This window comes from Aristolochia californica, unplaced genomic scaffold (assembly GCF_029961685.1).
Source record: "Aristolochia californica isolate CCGP_79_NKW_82.1479 unplaced genomic scaffold, dmAriCali1.0.hap1 SCAF_15, whole genome shotgun sequence".
In the NCBI taxonomy this organism is placed as follows: domain Eukaryota; kingdom Viridiplantae; phylum Streptophyta; class Magnoliopsida; order Piperales; family Aristolochiaceae; genus Aristolochia; species Aristolochia californica.
In genome coordinates, this window is record NW_027181826.1 from 2,029,338 (window position 1) to 2,049,876 (window position 20,539).

The window sequence follows — 20,539 nt, forward strand, 5'->3', positions numbered from 1 at the left end:
CAGAGGGAAAGGCAAATGAGCAGCACTTCTCATCAGCTACAGCCCGCCATTAAAAAAGCTTGGTGTCTATTATTGATGAATAAGGCTCAGTGCAAAATGTCAAAAGCAAAGGAAGCCATGTATTAGAAAAAAAGAAGAAAATCTGGGAGACCCCATTATCGTGCCCCTCGAGATTATACTTGTGAGCGCCCGAGTGGAGGCCAGGGGTGTCCTTCTTGTGGTTCCTGTTCAGCTGCATGGCCTTATTGTATTCATGCAAGAGTGAAAAGGAGAGATCGATCCAGTTGCAGCGATACTGGGATTAATAATATAAAATGTGCATATCTCAGAGGCTGAAGACGATGATCAATTTAAGCGGCAAAAGCCTAGGTAAAATAATGGGGATAAAACTTGAAAAGGGTTCCGAATATCCTCTACCAGGAAGAGGAACGGCAGAAGGAGCCCCAAGCAAAGCACCAAAGCTTTGTATTGAATTGCCGGAGCCACATTCTGTCAACTAAGAGGGGATAAACACCAAGGAGTCCGTGATTGAGGGTGCCATAAACATGACAAGAACCAAGCGACGACGATCGAATTCCACTTTTCCTATTCGCTTCTCATTAAATAATCCAATACCCGTTTGTTTATTCGCCTGACAGAGACACTCACTAAGGCCGAAATCCATTGTTAAATGATAAAACAAAGCGATCCTGCTACGCGGCAACAGAGACTGCTAGCTGCTGCTTCAGTTTTTGTTTATTATTCTCTTTCCAAGGAGAACAAGTCGGCTTTCCCCGCCTCTAATTGGGTTGCTAAACAGAGGCATAAAGGGATAAAGATAGTTCGGGGAATAGAATCCAGTCAATGAATAGAGAAGTCTGGTTTTTTTTAATTTCGTCTGGCGTCCTCCTTTTCCGTTTCTTGATGACGAATCAACCATGCCACGACAAAGATGGTCTGGTTGTTTAGAAATCAAATAATCTTTCCATGGAAGAACCCATCCATCCATTTTTTTTCTCCTGAAGAAGCAGGATTCTAGGCTGGAAAGAGAACGTAGTTCGTTTCCAAATTGCAGGAGGCCGCCGATCGAGTCGATCGTTTTATCGGCAGCTTCCTGTGGGCCAGTTGGCCAATGGCCAAAGTGAACCGAGGGGAGCCGAAGGGGGTGCAAGTTGCAGCCCTGAGGTTAATGATGGGGCCCACCCATCTGACCGTTTTGGCTATTGATGGGGCCCAGTGGATTGAGATATTTGTTTTGTCATAGCAGATTGAAATTTGACTGGACTTTAGGGTTTGGGGCATTTGAAAGCTTTTGTGATTAGTACAAGTTTCCATTAATTGTTTACTTTAGTGTGTTCCAAGACCTAAGGGACAGCTAAAAGTGTTTGGAATTATTTAAAATTATAATTAATTTTAAATTAATTAATAACTAAAATTAAGTATAATGAAATTATTTGCTTCATTTAAAATTACTCTCTCTCTCTCTCTCTCTCTCTCTCTCTCTCTCTCTCTCTCTTGATTCCCTAAAAAATTAGAGGAAATAAAACTGGACTCCACCCCACGAGTCGGGAATTGGGTGGGAAACAAACCCATTGGGTTCTGGGTTAGGGACAGGTTTCCTGAAACCCAAACCTAAAAAAATAACCAAAATTGTTAAACCCAACCTCGACTCAATCATTGTCTCTGCTTCGTTCCCATAAACCCAAGAAAAAGATATAAAATGGGGAAGAGAAGAGGAGAAATCTTGTAGGGAATCAAGAGAGGAATCATCAAGACTATGAAGGAAAAGTCTGATACCTACTAGATGAAACCTCAGGACCCAATAGCCTGACCTAGAGGCAATGGCAAAAGAAGAACAATCTAAGGTGAGAATCGATTTAATAAAGAGGATAAAATATCAGGTTAGAGTAGATAAAACCTAAAGTTAAGAGGGTTGATCCATACGAAAAATCATTTGGTGTGAAACATGTGAAATACTATCTCAGTCGTCAAATCAACAACTATCTCAACTGTTCAATCAATAGGTAACTCAGTTGTTCGATCATGATCGGACGGTTGAGACAACCATTTTGCACCAAATGGCTTTTCGTATTAGATCAACCATGCAAGCGATGAAATCATAACATTTATAAACTAGATGGTGATACATGCATGGACTAAAATGGTAATTGATTAATTTTATATGTTTGAGTCAACAATGCCTTGGAGAGGTTGCTACTCAAAATCATAGCAAGACACATGTTAGTGACCTGATGATCTTTAATGACATGTTAGTCAACTTACCACCACCACCACTTTTTTATAAACACATAGGTGTACTAAAATATTCTCAATGTGAGCATGAAATTGTTAAAAGCTTTACAAACACCTTATGACTTGTGTTAAATGAAGTAAATCCATGAAATGCACAAGAAGTCATCCACAAAGAACTCTAAATATTAGCATGAATCAATTAGAAGATGTGACTATTTTTACTATTGGAGACTTGGAAATGGCAGTTAAATATGCTTGGACAATTGACAGGTATAAATCATCCTTGTTGTGGCGTCTACCCAAATTCTCCTTGCTCATTTGGTATAAATATACACTTGACATAATATAATCTAAAAGGGCCTTTAGTCACTTCAAATTGGGCCGAGCTGTTTCGTAATGCTTGTGGACTTCAATCTGACCCGACGCCCCAAACCAGTGGCCGTGGCCCGTGGCTTCTCCTAGTCACTTCAAATTGGGTCCGGTGCGGGCCTCCTGCCGCCGGGGAGATATCATATGATATCCCCAAATTAGCCCGACGAGGGATTCCGGATAGGTTTCCCGTTGAGCTCGAAATGTGGAGCACACTCAAGCGATGACGAGAATAGCCATGGAAGCCGCTCCAGCAGCCTCGGCAATCCCTCCTCATTTCAGCTGTCGGGTATATAATATCTGTAATCTTCATTTACTGTTAAATTTTACTGTTTTCTGGTTCTTTTGTGGAGGTCTCGAGATATAGTGATTTCGATGACTTCTGTCGCGGTCACTGCATTTTTTCCCGATTATTGACTAGCAGTTAAATCATCTGTGCCTCATTGTTCTTATTTCTGATTTTTTTACTTCTCCTTTTTCCTGAGATTCTTCTGTAAAATGATGTTGTATGCGGTGTGTTTTTTCTGTCTCGATTCTTTTATCAGTTTCAGTTACTGGAAGAAGTCCTTTCTCCCCGTATCCATTATCTTGGATTATGACTTCGATTTTCTCGAATCTTGTCAAATTTATGAAATGGCGATGAATGTGCACAGTTTTGATGGATATGTAATTTAAAAACTGTGCAGAAAATGGTGACGAAACAGATGGTATTCCTGTAACGATAACCATCTTCTTTCACACTAGGTGACGGATTTGGGTTTCACTTCTAGTTTTATCTAGGAGCCCTTACATGATAAGGTTGCTACATATTAGCTCATAAAACTTTATCGACAGTGTTTCTGCTCATGCCCAAGCACAAAATCATGTTTCTGTTTATCATAATGATGTCTATGGAAGTTCCTTTCATGGATGGATTTCTTTTGGCTTGAGAATGTCTTCTGAACTCCATAGATGTTACTCGGGATCAAAGTACCAAATGAGGAGTTGGACCTAGTATCTGAAGAAACTTAGCGATTTCTAGCTTCCATTTTGGGAATTACAAAGGTCAACTCATGCCTGAATTGATTCTATCAACCTCTATATTTGAAGATTAGAAAAAAGTGCTCTTGAGATCTGCTTATACCTTTTTCATTGGTTAGATTCTTGGAAGTAATTGTCCCTTTAGTCAGACCTGTTAGATTCCTCATATAGATCATGTTATTTTTAACACAGAGAGGTGGAGAAGTGCTAAGTTTCAGTTTTCCTCAATTGGTCTGCTTGTTCATATAAAACGTGTACATGGTCAGAGAGAGACACTGGCTTTCACATGTCGAGGGAAGTAAAAATGTAAAAGGTCAATGAGCATTTTACTTTCTCAAAAATCCCAACATAGCAACTCTGTACCCATTTGAAACTCTCAATCATATGAACTGGCAGATATGCGACACTGTAGTTCTGTAATAGAGATATTGTTACATCTGCATTTTAATCTGTCTCATGTTCTACATGCATAATCCTGTTGTCTTGACTTGCAGATAGATCCCGTCCATGGTGGAAAAATTCCGGTCCTCTGGAGGTGCCCCAAGTTCCTCAGTCCTCAGACAAGAGGCCTCCACTTAAGATGCTATGCAGGAATACCAAATGACAAACTTTACGAAGAATTACATAAGGCTAAGCACCGCCTAGAAGACCTAGCAGAAAGACTTTGGACCTCCTGTCCTGAGTCGCTGAAAGAGTTCCCATGGAAGAAGGCAGAAGAGGTGGTGTTGGATCGCTTGCTCATTCTTGGAAAGAAAGCTTTGAAGGGGGTGATTGTTGTATTCTTCATTCTCAGTTCTTTGTCAGATATTGCCTTTTCAATTTCAATGAATAGAGAACTGATGGTTCCCCTTGGTCTATTGGTTGGATGCACTATGGCTGAGTTCTTAAAAGAAACTTCTGGAGAATTATTCCAAAACATGGAGGTTGTTGCACTTTTCATTTCGCTTGTTTATTCATTAAAAACCCCAAAACGGACTAACTGGTTCTTTCTTTTCTCTCTTTGTTGTTTGGCACTAACTACAGGAGGGAGGTTTGCTGCGGCGTCTGGTTGGCATCGGATCCTTCTTCGTGCTAATGAAGTTTGTCTCTCTCAACTTGACTATAAAAGCAAAGGTGCTTCTCTTAAATATTGGCAATGGGGGTTTGATGCAAGTCTTGTGGCTGGGTAAGAAATTTTTCTTAGAACAAGACGACAATCAAAGTCAGAGTCATTCAACAATATCAGAAGTACATGCTTCAACTTTGGGACAATGAGAAAAACTTCTACTGAATTTCATCTTAGAAACTTTCTCGCTATATTGTTGTGACAATCAGTGCATCATATTCTGTATATTGCTCTGTTTGTAAAATTTTCAGGCACCTCCACAGACACTCAATTCATACAACATGTTTGGTCGTAGCCTGTATCACATAATACACCATTGAAACATATCTGGCATTAAGACTGGTAAACTGTCCAGTGGACCCTTAGTGGAGAATTAAGACTCCAGAAACTGATCCACTACTCGGGGAAACTTTTCTTTATTATTATAACAACAACAATAACAACAATAATAACAACCACAACAAACTTACAAACAAACAAAAAAAAAACTTCTACAAGAAAAACTCTTCAATTTTCTTTATTTTGTTCTACATTGCCAACTTATAATCAAATGGAGCCAGTATCGGAACATTATATTTGCCTTTGATATAACTATAAAAATACAACTTACTTGAGAAAATGGTGCACCATCAAAAGCAAGTGCAGCTCTCCAGCCTACGAGGTCCTCACTGGAGAGCTTGCAATTATGTACAAAAGAATGTTGACGAGAAGAAAACATTGAAGAGTATATCATTAGGCTTCTGATGGCTAAGCTTACCACAGCATCCAGGACCCGCTCCCTACCTTAGAGTACTTCTCTCCTGTAACGTTATGATCATGGACAGCCAAGTAAACACGCGTTGTATTCTAGTTATAGACAATCCTCCGAGTACAATGGGGAGCAGGCCTGTGCTTTCTGTTGATAGGCTGGAGCTCCCGTCTTCACTCTTTGCACCTTGCCTCAAACATAACTCTCGAGAATCTGCTGGGGTTCGAGTATAAGCTGACATAAGCTGCAGATGAATCTCTTCCATCCGCCCCTGTTGCTCGTCTTCTCTATCCATCTCAATAAGATCCTAGCAGATGCAAAAATTGATGAATTAAAGAGGGAAGAGGCTTTTGACAACAAGATTAGATCAATGAACAAGGTCTTCGGGTAGCTACCTGTGCTGAGATACTCTTGAATATGGGAAGAAAGCGTTGTCTACAATATTCATTAAAAAGGAGTGTAAGTATGAGAAGGGGAATGGTGAATCCTGAGGCAATTGGAGACTTCTTTATGCTAAAGACACCTAGGGCTATAACTTGTGTCAGCACCAGAGAGAAAACTGTTGTGTTATGCACAACTGGCCAAATCTGCCCTCCAGTCTCATATTTTGTAATATAAACATTGAGAATCTGCAGAATGTAATTAAAGATCTCATTAGGAAAAATTATCAAGTACAAATTGAATTGATGATGTTCCTCTCCTGAAATTCAGTATTTATCAAGTATATTAGCTTTGCTTCAAATATTAATGCAGAAATTTTTCTCCAATTTTAGTTCCGATCTAAAAATCCATCAAATTGAGAAAGAAATTGGCCACTTCAATTGAGAAACTAAAATTGAAAAGAAATTACAGTATAAATTTTTGAAGAAAAACTAATATAATGAGAATCTAAGAGATCCAACAGGTTCTAAATAATGATAGAGCATACAGGGACAACCATCATTACCAAGAAATGACAGCAAGATCAAGGTAAAACTCAGACTACACAATCAAATCTCTCTCTCTCTCTCTCTCTGATAGCTATTTTCAAATATATAGAAAAGAAAAAAAAATTGATGGGATCCGAGACTTGCGACTCATGAAAACATGGAGGTCTAGTACACAACTCCGAGTTTCTAGTTTCTCAATCCAAGCATCAGCTGGAATTGGTTGTGAATGTGATGTTCCTCACCCTCAAAGGAATAGAAATCAATACTTCCATTTTTAGAAACCCTCAATTGTGACACTTGATATAAAAATTTAAATTGGGAACTCCCATATGTGGTCATTGAACCGAAGGCTCAATCTACAAAACCTCCAAGAAGCATGCTCCACACATACCAAATTCCATTCACAGAAATTATTCAGTCTATAGGAGTGCAAGAAAATAAAAAAACGATGAATGCATTATGAAAAAGTAGAATACATTAAGTTTGAAAAATCCTAACCTGGTTACGATACACAATGTATGCCAACAGGAAGTATACCAACAAGAATGGTAAGATTAGAGGTGCTAAGATGGAACAAGTAAAACCAAGGAGCCCAAAAAGGAGCACTTTGGGAATCTCTGTGTGGTATGGCAAGGTCGGGATCAGATTTGGGTCATCCCTGCTTCGGAGTATAAGTCTGTTGAATAAACTACAGATAAGAGCACAGGGTTGCATAATTTCAGATGCCAAACTTGCCCAGCCTGATGTCAGAACATAAGTGGTGAAAAACGTAGCCTGCAAAGAGTTCAAAATGAAGCTCAGAAACCTAATTAGACAGAAAAAAAGACATTATAACTATTTGAAAAGTCATATTTGGCACCAAATTTCAAGGAAGATAACTTCAATAAGCGGACAGCCATTAAAGTATAACTTTCTGCAGTGAAAGCAAATTAGCAACAATCAAGAGCCTCTAAAATGTGATGGAAATCAACCTACATTTTACACCTGCCTCCCTACAGATAGCAGAATGTCAAATGGTGCACCCAGTATTTGATATTTCAGGGGAAAATATCACCTTAGCACAGCCCAGGCAACAGATCAAGAATCGCAACACAGATCAACAAAGTCGATTTTACATCTATAGACATGTACTAAACTTAATTGTGAGACATTTTGAGCTATAAGCTATGTCATGAGAGAGCTTAGACTAAAATTTCATTTTTAATACATGAAAACAGACTTATATCTGGGTAAAGCCAAACTCTACCACAAAAAAACATAAGCCTCATGAAATCACTCTCAGTGTATTCTACCTACAATAGCCAAATCATAGGTGTATTTCTTGAGAATAGATGATGTTTTCCAGAGAAAAGCTAATATCATTCATAAACAGCAAGAATGTGCAGCTAGTAATCACCTGCCTTGGTACAGCTTTAGCAAGCTGGGTAGGTATGCCTTTTGGACTAGAAATAACATTCAACTGGCTAATGACAGATCCAGATAAAACATTTACGAAGAAAACATTCCAGATTGTAAAGTACAAAACTTTGCAGCAAGCACTCATTTTCTTCCCACTTCTTGAAGTACACCCTTCTAATGCTGAAAACAACATCATTGTTGGGGGTACAGAATAAAGAAACAACAACAGAACGACACTTGGAAGGTACCCAGTAACCAGCTGATTCATAAGCTTCCTGCATAAACAAAATAAAGGAAAAGTTGCCTGTCACCTATTCCTCTAGAAAGTTAGAACAAATTTAATTTCTTATTTAGAAACAACAATCACTGATATGCCAATGAGGCCAAGGACATACTTCTTTAAAATGTGTTTCAGAAATGGGAAAATCTGCTGCAACTGTTCAAGTTGAGATAGGCCTTGTACAAATGTAACTGGAATAAGAAACAGAACCATAAAAACAATTGCCACAAGAAGAGTTGCAATCCTGCGGATCCACAATTGCCTGTATGGGATGCAAAGATTAGACCACTTCACATCATGAGGTTCTGGGGCAAGGTCAGTAACCCACGACATGGGATTTGGTGATTGAAGAACTTGAGTAGCAACAATGGCAGCATATCGGGTCTTGAAAAAAACAAAAGCGGCTGGACACTCCTGCACACCAAATGAAGATGAAATTTTTAGGTCTTCCCTATGTAAATGCAATTAAGTCAAAAAGAAAACTCTATACTATGATCCTGAAAATTATGACCTTCTCTCTTATAATAATAGATTCTGGGAGGTCAAAGCTAGGATTTCTCGTCTCCTGAAGCTCATTTGAATAAATGAAAGAACTTGATGATCCTCCACAAACGCCACATCTAATTCTACTTGGTCGGCATTTTTGGTCCCAAGGATCAGTCTTCATGTTCACGAGACTCTTATACAACTTCTCCACATCGTTCTACACAGATTTCTCTTATCAGAATAGACAAGTTATCAACATCAAAACTATGAAAAAGAAAAAGAGCTCTTCATCCATGGACAAAGTTTCTTGAGGACTTTTATCCCAACATAGTAACAGTTCTGAAGTAAAAGCAGAAGAAGGGCAAAATACAAGCTGCTCTTACACTAATAGCATAGTATGTACAGTTGATATTCGATATCTTATTGGCACTTATCGTATCAGATTCAATACAATCATTTTCCCCCTAAAATCACACCTTAATACTTCCTGGGAAGTGTGTCAACAACATCTACTAACTTCTAGAGACTTTATAATTAATTTGTCCATGATTTGACAAATATTATATGCTAGGTTTTATCTGCATTTTTTAGATTTTCTATGTCAAGAGTTTTAAAATTTTATTTGTGATTCTTTATAAGCATGATAAAAAAAGTAACTCTGAGAGGTAGTCTAGGAGAGAGATGAGTGCCACCAACTTTTTGCTACAAACCTTTTTTTTAACGGGATATTTAAAACCTAAAATATTTACGCTTTTATTGCCCTCAGCAGTTGGATGCAAGTCCCAGATTGCCATATTTATGAAACAGAGAGAGAAGAGAGAGATAAAGAGAAGAGAGACAGAGAATGGAAATTAGTTGAACAAGAATTAAGCACCATTCAGTACTGAGCAACTACAACCAATGTATGATCATCCTCACTCTTTAAAAAAATGAGAATGAAAGTTTTTATTGCCAGGAGAAAAGAAATTATCATCCACATCATCATCATCAAATCCTTCTTCCAACGAAGTCAGGCACAAGTGCATGACCACAACTTCGATCCATAGGACTTTAAACCTTGTTTAACTTTTTTTTTATAGCATTGTTGATAAGGACCTTTGCTCACTTAAAAGACCACTTTTTGGTCATTAATTTGAACTAAATGGTATTAATTTTGTCTGTGAGCCATTTAGATTAGTAATTTTTTATTTTTTAAGATCCATGATTAGATCATTTAATAGGAGATAATTCAAGGGTATTGGAGTCCTTCTAATAGTCCAAAAGATGATTTTGAAATCTTGCATATCCTTTGTAAAAATTAAGATTTGGGTGAAGGACGAGGAGAAAATTGAGAGGAAAAGAAGAAAGGAGAAGAAGAAATTTCAGAAGAGCCTAAAAGGTTTCCTTGGGAACTGTGCACCGATTCCCAGACTTCTTAATTAGGCGTTTTGAGTTACAAATTATAAAAATGCCCTTGTACACTTAATAAACCTTAATCTCCTTATATCTCTCTAACTACACATCCTATGTACATGAAAATTTAACCACTGATATAATTTAACATGCAGAACAAGATTACATAACAAAAATCAACCACTATAGTGGTGAAATGACCAAAATACCTCTGGAGGGTAAAATGACCAAAATACACCTGTATGTATTTTCTAACATCCTTCTGATTGTTTTATGAAGCCATAAACTAATTGAGAGAAGCACATAAGAAACTCCATTTTTACTGTATAATTATGAAAGTGAGTAATAGTATCATATAAAATACTAAGTTAAATCATTTACATGCCGCCATCTTCAGATGATAAAACATCTATATGAGTGATAGTTACAGTATTGTTTTAGGACTGAATTGCCTCGGATCCAATTCAAAAACAACTGACTCATCTCTCACCAGGAACACTTATCCCATATACTATGTTTTAGTAAGACATCTCCTTGGTATGTGCTTTTAATTCTTATGCCATACACTATGTGATTAAATTCCCACGTTTTTATTTTTTATTTTTTTAAGAACGTGTTTGCATTTCTCGCATATTTTGTCCCTGTGCATTGTTCTCAGCATTATATAAGATCGTCATATTAAAAAAAAATGTAAGCTAAAAAATAGTTTTGACGATAAACAAATAATAAGCATACCAGTAGTTTTTGAACTTTCCCAGTTCGATAGACCATTTGATGTGACAAGTAACTTGATACGTGATAGTTGGTGAAGAAATATTTTACTGATTCACTGAATGACCTTTCTGCAGTAGCAGGTACTGAACGAACAAGAACTGTGAAATGACTAGGATTTGGAGGTGACTGAGTAATATGAGCAAGCCTCATTTTTGCAATGCTCTTGTACTCCTGAAGCCACATACACACATATGAAGAAAGGAAAAGAAAATGTCATAAACATTAATTCATAAAAATAGGTTCTTAGTGATGAAAAAAACGGAACTTGGAGTAAGTAGATATCAGATACTTACAAAGTAGAGAAGAATGCAAGCAGAAAAAGAAATGATGTACAATGCAAGACAGTGAACCCAGAGCCTGCAACAAAAAATAGTATATTTAGTAAACAATAAAGGGAGTTTTTCTTTCTCTCTCTTTTTTCTTTTGAAATGTTAACTATACACACATACTACACCTCATTCCCTAGTAAGACTTGAACCCAATACCTCACACTAGAAAACCCTCATATAGCCACTCAGTCATACACAAGAATATTTACTGTTTAGTGCCTAGATTTAGACATACTAAGGACACAAGTAAATATTATTTTGTGTAAGAAACAACAAAATACTTATTTTTACTCAAGTGGTTCATCATGAATAGATCTTGACCTACCATCTTGATTCCTCTTTGACATTGTCAATGGTGAATACATCCAGAGACTCTGAAGGGATGACAACATGAACCATCTCTTGCCCATAGTAATTGAGTGGTAGTACCGCAAACATGCAAACAACAGCGGCAATGGAAAATATCCTAATACTGCAGAAGATTCATATCATTCGCAATTACTTAATCTTGAAATTAAGAAGAGAAAACTGATCAGTGAAAGACGTTTTAAAAAATGAACGGAAAACATATAATCACATTTTTAACAATGCATTTTTTCATATCTTGAACAAGGGAGTCAACACAACTGCGTAATGTGTCATTTCATTGGAACTTGTGCATTCTGGTAAAAGAAAAAAGTAAGTGCAAATGCCTTGGGAATCTGCAGTCTTTTCCAATTATAAAAATAAATAGAGGCCAATGATATGCAATACTAAGAGATGGTTGGAAACAGATCAAAATATATGATTACCTGAAAACAAGTAATCTGAGAAATACAACAGCATCCAAACCAGAGATAGACAAAATATCAGCTTCTGATGATTCCCATGCTTTCAGTATCCAGCTGGCAGAAGGCACAAATCTCTCCAAATTACATGTATTTAGGTTTGGATTATGCATTTGAGCAAGTCTTCTGCCAAAGTAGACAGTCGCATTTCCTGGTTGTTTTCTTAAGACAGAGTATAAGCACAATAGAACAGCACATAGGCCTATATTGATGCCTGCTGATGTTAGAAGTGCAGAGATATTCATCCCGGAGTGCTAAAAAAGGAACTTTTTATGCATCATTGAGCAGAACCAAAAGTTGTACTGCACACACAATTAAACAAAATAAAATAAAATCAATAGACATCTATAAACATAAAATTACAGCAGAAGGATGCTAAACAGAAAAGATATAAGAAACACATAATAGTCTCCTCGCACTAAATTTCTGATTCTGCCACAGGATTTCATTTGTGGGATCTTGTAGTCCAGAAGTTCAGAAGAGCTGCTATAAGCTGCCTCTTTCTCTTTCATAGCTGGAAGTATTAGGTAGCATTCCTTTCAGTAACATTCTAATCCTTTCAGTATTAGGTGACATTCTTTTCACAATACATACTACACTATCAACCATGACTTCGAATTCCTTGAGAAATCCAAATCATTCTCTTCTCTTTATGGATTATTCTCCCAATTGAAAAATTTAAAAACTCAATGATTTTGTTTGGCACTAGAAATGTCTACCATCCTTCGAAGCTATGTAGCTGGCTATAATGTTAAGAAAATCCTAAACTGTACGAAAAGAAAATCCAACTGATTGAAAGGCAAAGAAAAATGAAATCCTACTAAACCACCAGCACATGGGATACTCTTACTTATCAGAGATTCTAAGAAAAATCATGCTTCAAGTATTCTTCTCTTGTCTCTTCCAGGAGTAACGACAAAAAGCTAATTCCAAAAAAATGGGAGAAGAGATCATTACCAACAGAATTGAAAGTGTAATATCAGATGGAAAAAAACAATAACGAATATATTTAAATCATTTAAATGCAAATATAAATCCAAAGACCAACTGAAAAACGAAAAAAGACATACCTAGAAAGAAATAGAGACCGAAGCCTGTCCATGTTTCATTTAAATGCAAATATAAATCCAAAGACCGGTCAAAAACTGAAAAACGAAAAAAGACATACCTCGAAAGAAATAGAGACCGAAGCCTGTCCATGTTTCATTTAAATGCAAATATAAATCCAAAGACCGGTCAAAAACTGAAAAACGAAAAAAGACATACCTCGAAAGAAATAGAGACCGAAGCCTGTCCATGTTCAGTCTGTTCGACTGCTATCTGAATTGCAATCGAGAAACTAGAAACTTTAACAAAACTTGAAACAAATTCTTCCGCGCAATCACTCAACACAACACCACTCTTCGAAGAAAAGAAATGCCGAAGTGAAGCAAGGAGAAATCGAAGTCGTGGAGAACTCAAAAATGACTCCAAGACACTACTTTGAAAATTAACTCAAACGCGAGAAATGAAACCCTAGCGCGCAAGAGAGAAAGAGAGGGACTCGTGTTGGAAACTTGCAGTCTTGCAGAGCCTGGACGCAGCGAGGGTTGAGGACGTCTTGCAAAACAGAGAAGAGAGAAGGATCTGGAGGGAACGTGCCACGTGATGTGCTTTCATTGGCAGAACACCGCCGCGTCGGTCGGAGACGCCTAGTGACGTCTTACTAAAGTGTTGTGTGGGCCCCAACGAACACGTTCTCGAATTATCCAGTTATTAGTAAAGTAATCCTCTAATTAGAAAAGTTAATTAAGTAACACTTTAGAATATCTGGCCTTGATGCTTATGTCATTTTTTAAGAGTCGAGATAATACACTATGGGGGGGTTAGTGCACATGACTCAGGACATGATATTCAAGCGCATTATGTAGTTCATGTCCTGATGTCGTTAGGGGGCGCCACAACTCCTGTCATGTACATGAATATACATGAACCAAGAGTTCATGTGTAAAGAGTAACAGGCGGAAAGTGCTTTTCCGCCCGATTTTGAGAATCATCCACTTGATTCTCTTGCGCGGGCTTTCTCTGGCTCGACCGTCTCTGTTTTTTTTTTCATTTCGATCGTTTCATTCCCGCACACAGCAACTCTCGTTCCCGCAGCCTTCCGTCATCTCCGTGAAGCCCAAGCTCTCTGCTCGTTCTCTCGTCTCCGCCGTCTCTCTCCGGTCTCCCTCTCTACTACTGCTGTCTCTCTCCGGTTTTCCCGTAGCCCTCTCTCGTCTCCGTTCCCGCAGCCCTCTCTCGTCTCCGTTCCTGCAGCCCTCTCTCATTCCCGCAGAGCACGGGAGGTCGAGCATTTACAGAGCTTCTCGCCCTCCCTCTCTTCTCCTTCTCGGCGTACCGTCGGAGCGCCGCCTCTGTCGGCATTGCCCGCCGCCGTCGCCGGTCGTTGCCTTTGCCTAGCCGTCCCCGTCGCCATCACCCCGCTGGCTCGCTGCTGAGGAAGACGAAAATGTTTAATTTTTCCTAAGTTAGGAAAAATTAAACTATCTTCATAAAAATTATTAATTTATAATTTATAGTTATAAAATAATTATTTTTATTTATAAATTACTATATTAAAATAGTGATTTAATAGTTATAATTAAAATATTGTTAAAATAAATATTTGATAAATTATTTTGGCATAATTATCCGATTTTTATAGTTAATTAAACCAATGGTTTTAAATTTTGTGATAATATATTATTAATTAATAATACATAAAATATATTATGTACAAATATATAGTGTGTTAAAGTTATGATTAGATCAATTTTTTCTCTTAAATTATTCATTTTTAGGTTAAAATATATCATATGTTATTAATAAATTAATAACTTAATGTATTACTTTTTTTTATTTATAATGTTATTTATTTATTATTTGTAATTAATCATATACGTATTTCATTGGCTCATGTAATTACCATATTAATGTACAATAAAATATCTAATTCAATTAATAAATATATTAGTATATTTAATTATACATTCAATAACTTATTCGTGTAGTAATAATGGTTGTTTTACCTAATTTGGGGTTTAAGGATTATGTTATAATTAAGTGCACTGTAAAGGTTTAAAAATTTTCTTGTTTTTTATGTTTTTCTCATGTTGGAGCACTAACACTAGAAACTATTTTCCAGTGCACATGAAGTCGTCAACACTAACACAAATTCTTACCTGATCTTCATGAACATGACATGACATGATCTTCATGTTGGACATGACTTGATCTTCAATAATCCACTTTTTTGGGGCACTAACCCCCCCTATGTAAAATGCCACGTCACATGTGTGGATCTCCCCATTGTCGTACACATGGAATTAGCAACGGAAAATATATTAAAAATTACCCGGCATAAGAAACCAATCTAATTATATTATTATTATAATTTAATCTAATATACTTGCAATGTATTTTATATTGAATTTACACCGTATTATCAGATAATTACTTAAATCACAACCGTTTGTTCACTGGGACCCACTATCAGTAATTGATCTAGCTGTACGTTTGCAATATCAATATACGGAGGGGCACGATCATCTGATCTGATCATATCAAAAGGTTTATCAGGCATTAAATCAAAGCCACGGCGGACGAGAGAACGACATTATACGAGAGGTCTGTTCAGATCGGCATTTTTGGATCGCCGACACGACACCATCAATTTTCCTCCTACTTGCATAAATGCTTTCGCTCCTTCTCTTCCTTGTATTGTACCTGAGAAAACGATAAATAAATAAAGGAGTGGCGGAACTGGAAACCAGTTATTAGTATCATTTAACTCGCAATTGCTCCGCGTCGTCAGAGCGGCAGGACAGATCCAGATCCAGCCTCGGACGCATCAGATCTCGTTTGTCATTCCTTCTGTCATTCTAATAGGTACTACTTACCGGTGGATTCCTTGTTTCTGGATCGTTTTTGTTTTAATGTTTGGTGCGGTCTCTCTGTCCAATGTGCTGCGCTTTGGTGGTGTAAAGTGGAAACACGGTTTGGTTGGGAGTGCTATGATGTTTGGGTCGTTTGAGGCGATTTTGAGAGTTTTCGTGGAAGTAATGCTCTTTTCGCGGTCGTTAATTTCATGGCGATTTTGTTTGGATGCTTAAATCTTTTGGATTTAAATTTTTGTAATAGCTGCTGGAGTTATAGGGAGATACGCTGATTATATTGCATTTTTATGTCTGTAGCAATGTTGGAGAAATAGGTGCTTGATCCTATTCGATATTTTTTTTCCTGTACTTGACCGCTATATCTTGCCCCACAAGTTGATTAGGTTGTTGTTTAAGTTCGAGTATATTTGACCTATTTTAGTGGTCTTTTGGACTAGGGGAGCTAACCTTGTTCTGATTTGGCCTTTATATATGTGTGTGTTTGTGTAGTATCTTAACTTGTGATCTCATCATATACAACTGGGAGCAACCATGTCAAGGAGGGCGGTGAATCCTTCTAGGCGCTTTGGAGACGGTGCTAGTGTTCCTTTTACAAGCTCTTTACATTCAAAATCACGATCTTCACCTCTATTATCAATTGGTCTTGTTCTCTTGGTATTCTTTCGTCTTCTTATTTCTTATTTTTTTCTTCAACTCTTTCGTGATGGTATTAGAAAGAGCTTACATTTATTTTCTCTGAGGCTCTTGTTTAATCTTGTTTTGAAGTAGATGTATGTCCTAACAACTAGTGCGCTACCTGTGACAATTTCAGGGTGCATTCCTTCTTATTGCTTATACATATGGTGGCTCAGGTTTGTCTTGTCCTACTATATACGTTTTTAGATTATGGTTCACAAATAAATTGCCTTCAGATCCTTTGTTTTAAGCTCAAGAGTTCAAATGGTTGTCTTTGGTGGACAGAAAAGGTTGTAGTTATTCTGCTACAATATGAACTAATACTGTCAATCATGTTACTGGTACATTTCTTCCTGGAGAAAAAGGCTTCCTCTTGAAAGTTATTATAAAGTTGCTATAGCTGTGTATTCCTGTCGAGGAAATTACATGGCTTTGGAATTATCCCATCCAAATTACCTTATTCAAGAGTTGCATGGCTTGTTCATCGAAGTTATACTCTTGTGTCATACAGGTGCTTTTGGAGTGGATCGGGAAGCACTTAAGGTTGATGGTAAACACTTAAAATTCTCTTGTTACTTTTTCTCGCATACAATTATCCTATTAAAAAAGAAAGTTATAATTACCCTATTAATTCAATAAATGCTAGGTTGTGCTCTTCTGGGTTTAAACGTTATTTTTATTTTTTGAATTCTTTGATTAGTTCAGTTTGATGGGAACTTTGTTCTTCATTTAATGCTTATATAGAGAGAAGGGTAAAAGCATTAAACAATCCTTTCCAGAACTTTCAAAGGGCAAGTGTATGTATGCTGCTTTATTAGCTTATTTTATTCATAACAGGCTAACCTTTGGTGAATTTCTTTGGCAAAGAAAACATAAAAAATGCTGCAAAGCATCTTTTCATCAAACTACGAATTAATGATTGTTGGTAGAGTGTATTAGTCAAGAAATGTTTGCGAAGCTTTGTTGACACTCCTTTCTTTATAGTTTTCTAGTTTTCAGCAGGAAAGTTGTTAAATGACAAGAAGGGGTACACAATATATAAAATAATAGAAGAAACAAATTTTTTGTCAAATTTTTAACACATTTTTGTGGATGCAGCTGGCCTGCCATGCACGGTAGAAGTTCAGAAGACTATACCTATTCTGAAGAAAGTCTATGGTGACAGCATGCGCAAAGTTTTGCATGTGGGCCCTGATACATGTTCAGTGGTCTCTAAATTGTTGAAAGAGGAGGACACTGAAGCTTGGGGTGTTGAACCGTATGATGTAGAGGATGTTGATGCTACTTGCAAAAGTCTTATTCGCAAGGGCGTAGTTCGTGTGGCTGATATCAAGTCTGCTCTACCTTACAGGACAAAGTCATTTTCTCTTGTTATCGTGTCTGATTCGTTGGATTATTTATCACCTAAGTACCTCAATAAGACTCTTCCAGATCTTGCAAGATTATCGACGGAAGGCATTACTATTTTTTCAGGTAAGTTTTGAAAGTTCTACCTCAATGGTTGCTAGAATAGCGAGGCATAATTTTTTTTTTTTTTTTTGTATGTATTACTAGGGAGCTCTCTGTTTCTCAAACATTGATTATATTTCATTGATATGGCTCACTCCATCTTGTATTTCCCCCTAAAATGATTGATTGGTTCTGTTGTTCTTTTTAATAGTAATTGCATTCAACTGCTGATTTAATACACTTTCTATCTGTTTTTCAGCATTATATGCAATTAAATTCCTTTATTGCTTTGTTGTTCTTGTAGGCTATCCAGGTCAGCAAAGAGCCAAGGCTGCTGAGCTACCTAAGTTTGGCAGACCCGTGAGTGCTTGACTCCTAACATTTGCTTGAATTATTATCATTGTTGCTGTTATTGTGCTTCACCTCTTGAAGTATGTCATAATAAAAGACATATGCAGCTAATGGTCACTGCCAGAATATACTTTATATTTCTTCTTACAGAGACTTATGTCCAAATAACCAGTAGTCTGTAGGTTTTTCTCAAAGTATGCTTCTTTGCATCTGTGTTATTGGAAGTGCCAGTAAATCACAGGGAATGTATTTTTTATCTTTGCATGTTATCCCCATTAACCACTTTGAACATTCTTCTGGTCAAACAGTATCCAGTAGGCTCTACTCTTATTATCCGTTCTTAGTACCTGTGCTGTTTGAACTATGGGTTCATAACAGGGAACATATTTTATATCTCTGCATGTTATCCCCATTAACCACTTTTGTCCATTCCTCTGGTCATTTCATTGGAAATATGATTCAGTGCAGTGTTCTCTAAATTTGAAATCTAAATACAAATATATACCAAATGAGATGACATTCTGGTGTTTTTATGAAGGCCAAATTGAGGAGCTCATCTTGGTGGATAAGGTACTTCGTTCAAACTGGGCTGGAGGAGAATGAAGTTGCGGCTAAAAAGTTTGAGCAGGCTATTACCAAGAAGGGTTACAAGCCCAGCTGCCAAGTGTTCCATCTCAGTTCATACCATTAATTATAGATAAGCCTGGAGGTGCCCGATATGATCATCCTCCACTTTCCTCCTGTAGCATCCCGAACGCGGCCATTGGGTGAATGCAATTTATTAGACGAGATCTGCTGTTAAAGAAGCTATTTGTTTTATCTCTATTGATTCAATTTCATTAAGGAGCCTATGGACAATTTTCTCACTGTATCTTTTAAATTAGGTTTAGTGGCAAAGATCATTTTCTTAGCTCTGAGATACTAAAGAAGCATTCTGAATTTTTAAAAGGTTGCCATAGATTTGTCAACTCATTGTCATAATTTTTTTTTTTTTTTTTTTTCGTGTATTGTTATAACTTATATGTGATGTTTGATCTGAAGTCAGAACTTTGTGCAACTTTTGTTATGCTAGTGTGTCTTCTTCACTTACCAAATGAAACAGAAAGCAGGTCCACTTATGGAGAGGGGGCTAGCCTGTTAGTGGGAAAAGATGCTTCACAGCTCCACCAATGGAATGGAGAATGCAACCTTGGCATCAATCTTCGTTCATTTCAATAAGAGTTGGCTCTTGCTTCTTCAAGATTATCGTAGCTGCAGCGACCTTGGCCCGAACATTACTTATTTTGGACCTCCATGGTAAGTTTTCTTACCTTCTAATTTTCGTTGTGTTGCTGGTGTACGGTTGAAGGGGGAAAGTTAGGGATCATGGGAGAGAGGGAGAGGGAGAGGGAGAGGGAGAGGACTGACGGATATGGGATATGGAAGAGAGACGAGGGGAGAGGTAGAGATGGGTCCGTGTGCGAATTTTCTTTATTTTTTAAAAACTCCTATTTATAATTTTTCTATCTCTTTAAATACTCTTTTAAACATTTTAATACTCTCTTGATCACGATTTTAGTTTCTTCTTCTAATTGAAAATTTGATCAAATTTTAAAAAATAATAAAAAATATGTATTTATTTGATAAAAAATAGGTAGTCGAAGATATAAGCTATGAAAAGGTTGACTCTTACCCTGAACCCTGAACCCGAAATTGGAATGAATTTCTGAAGGCTCCTTTGGACGGTTTATGATTAAATTTGTTGTGTAGGCCACCCTTGGAGTAGTTCTAACTCGGATAGTCTCTATTGTCTTTTAAATAAAATAAATATGTTATCATAAGATTTGAAGGTTTTTACCTTATTACTATGCACTTATTTTTAAGTAGGTAATGTTGGCCTTATTTGGTGTTTGTGGCTTGTCTTTAGTTTTCTTCCAATTGAACTGCTAGCCACATTAAAAAAACTAAAACTCTAAAAGTGAAGGGAAGAATTGACATTTTTTTGGGCGAAAATTTTGCTGAGAAAAGGTAGATTTTTTGTGCTAAAACTATTCTTGGCAACAATTCTTTTTGCCACTAACAACCCATTGAAAGTAGATGCTTACAAAAAACTTAATTTTGCCACTAAAAAAAATTTTTTTGAGTGAATTCTTTTGTGAAAAATATATATATATTTTTAAAAAATATTTTAGGCAACACGGTCATTGATAAACATTTTTTTTATTTTAAAATATTTTGGTGAAAAAATTGTAAAAATTATATTATTTTTTAAAATATTT

At 36.9% G+C, this 20,539-nt stretch overlaps 3 protein-coding genes across 5 annotated transcripts; 2 read left to right on the top strand and 1 right to left on the bottom strand.

Moving 5' to 3' along the window:
- The first annotated feature begins 2,777 nt into the window (after positions 1-2,777).
- Positions 2,778-4,980, top strand: LOC137951940 (uncharacterized). Its single transcript, XM_068798939.1, has 3 exons — positions 2,778-2,890; positions 4,116-4,544; positions 4,645-4,980. The coding sequence occupies exons 1-3, from the start codon at positions 2,825-2,827 to the stop codon at positions 4,873-4,875; spliced, it is 726 nt and encodes a 241-aa protein (XP_068655040.1). The 5' UTR covers positions 2,778-2,824; the 3' UTR covers positions 4,876-4,980.
- Positions 4,981-4,998: 18 nt separating this feature from the next.
- LOC137951939 (CSC1-like protein RXW8) lies at positions 4,999-13,468 on the bottom strand. 2 transcript variants are annotated; one of them, XM_068798937.1, is made up of 11 exons: positions 13,156-13,468; positions 11,854-12,191; positions 11,388-11,534; positions 11,027-11,090; positions 10,695-10,904; positions 8,593-8,784; positions 8,197-8,495; positions 7,800-8,076; positions 6,902-7,177; positions 5,870-6,103; positions 4,999-5,781 (listed from the first exon to the last, which is right to left on the bottom strand). In XM_068798937.1, exons 2-11 carry the CDS (start codon positions 12,132-12,134, stop codon positions 5,506-5,508), a joined length of 2,256 nt encoding a protein of 751 aa, XP_068655038.1. In that variant the 5' UTR covers positions 12,135-12,191; positions 13,156-13,468; the 3' UTR covers positions 4,999-5,505. The 2 variants fall into 2 exon arrangements, with proteins under 2 accessions (XP_068655038.1, XP_068655039.1); XM_068798938.1 differs by lacking the exon at positions 13,156-13,468 and adding an exon at positions 13,058-13,089.
- Positions 13,469-15,635: 2,167 nt separating this feature from the next.
- LOC137951521 (probable pectin methylesterase CGR2) lies at positions 15,636-19,329 on the top strand. 2 transcript variants are annotated; one of them, XM_068798232.1, is made up of 7 exons: positions 15,636-15,798; positions 16,296-16,460; positions 16,618-16,657; positions 16,993-17,031; positions 17,580-17,954; positions 18,235-18,290; positions 18,820-19,329. In XM_068798232.1, exons 2-7 carry the CDS (start codon positions 16,338-16,340, stop codon positions 18,970-18,972), a joined length of 786 nt encoding a protein of 261 aa, XP_068654333.1. In that variant the 5' UTR covers positions 15,636-15,798; positions 16,296-16,337; the 3' UTR covers positions 18,973-19,329. The 2 variants fall into 2 exon arrangements, with proteins under 2 accessions (XP_068654333.1, XP_068654334.1); XM_068798233.1 differs by lacking the exon at positions 15,636-15,798 and adding an exon at positions 15,838-15,968.
- The last annotated feature ends 1,210 nt before the right edge of the window (positions 19,330-20,539 follow it).

Coding starts and splice junctions, on each gene's coding strand:
- LOC137951521 (XM_068798232.1), top strand. CDS start 16,338: ATGTCAAGGAGGGCGGTGAATCCTTCTAGGCGCTTTGGAGACGGTGCT. Junction 16,658..16,992: donor TTATACATATGGTGGCTCAG/GTTTGTCTTGTC, acceptor TGTGTCATACAG/GTGCTTTTGGAGTGGATCGG. Junction 17,955..18,234: donor AGGCATTACTATTTTTTCAG/GTAAGTTTTGAA, acceptor TTGTTCTTGTAG/GCTATCCAGGTCAGCAAAGA.
- LOC137951940 (XM_068798939.1), top strand. CDS start 2,825: ATGACGAGAATAGCCATGGAAGCCGCTCCAGCAGCCTCGGCAATCCCT. Junction 2,891..4,115: donor CTCCTCATTTCAGCTGTCGG/GTATATAATATC, acceptor CTTGACTTGCAG/ATAGATCCCGTCCATGGTGG. Junction 4,545..4,644: donor AATTATTCCAAAACATGGAG/GTTGTTGCACTT, acceptor CACTAACTACAG/GAGGGAGGTTTGCTGCGGCG.
- LOC137951939 (XM_068798937.1), bottom strand. CDS start 12,134: ATGAATATCTCTGCACTTCTAACATCAGCAGGCATCAATATAGGCCTA. Junction 10,905..11,026: donor CTTGCATTCTTCTCTACTTT/GTAAGTATCTGA, acceptor ATGTGGCTTCAG/GAGTACAAGAGCATTGCAAA. Junction 7,178..7,799: donor CTAAAGCTGTACCAAGGCAG/GTGATTACTAGC, acceptor AACTCTTTGCAG/GCTACGTTTTTCACCACTTA.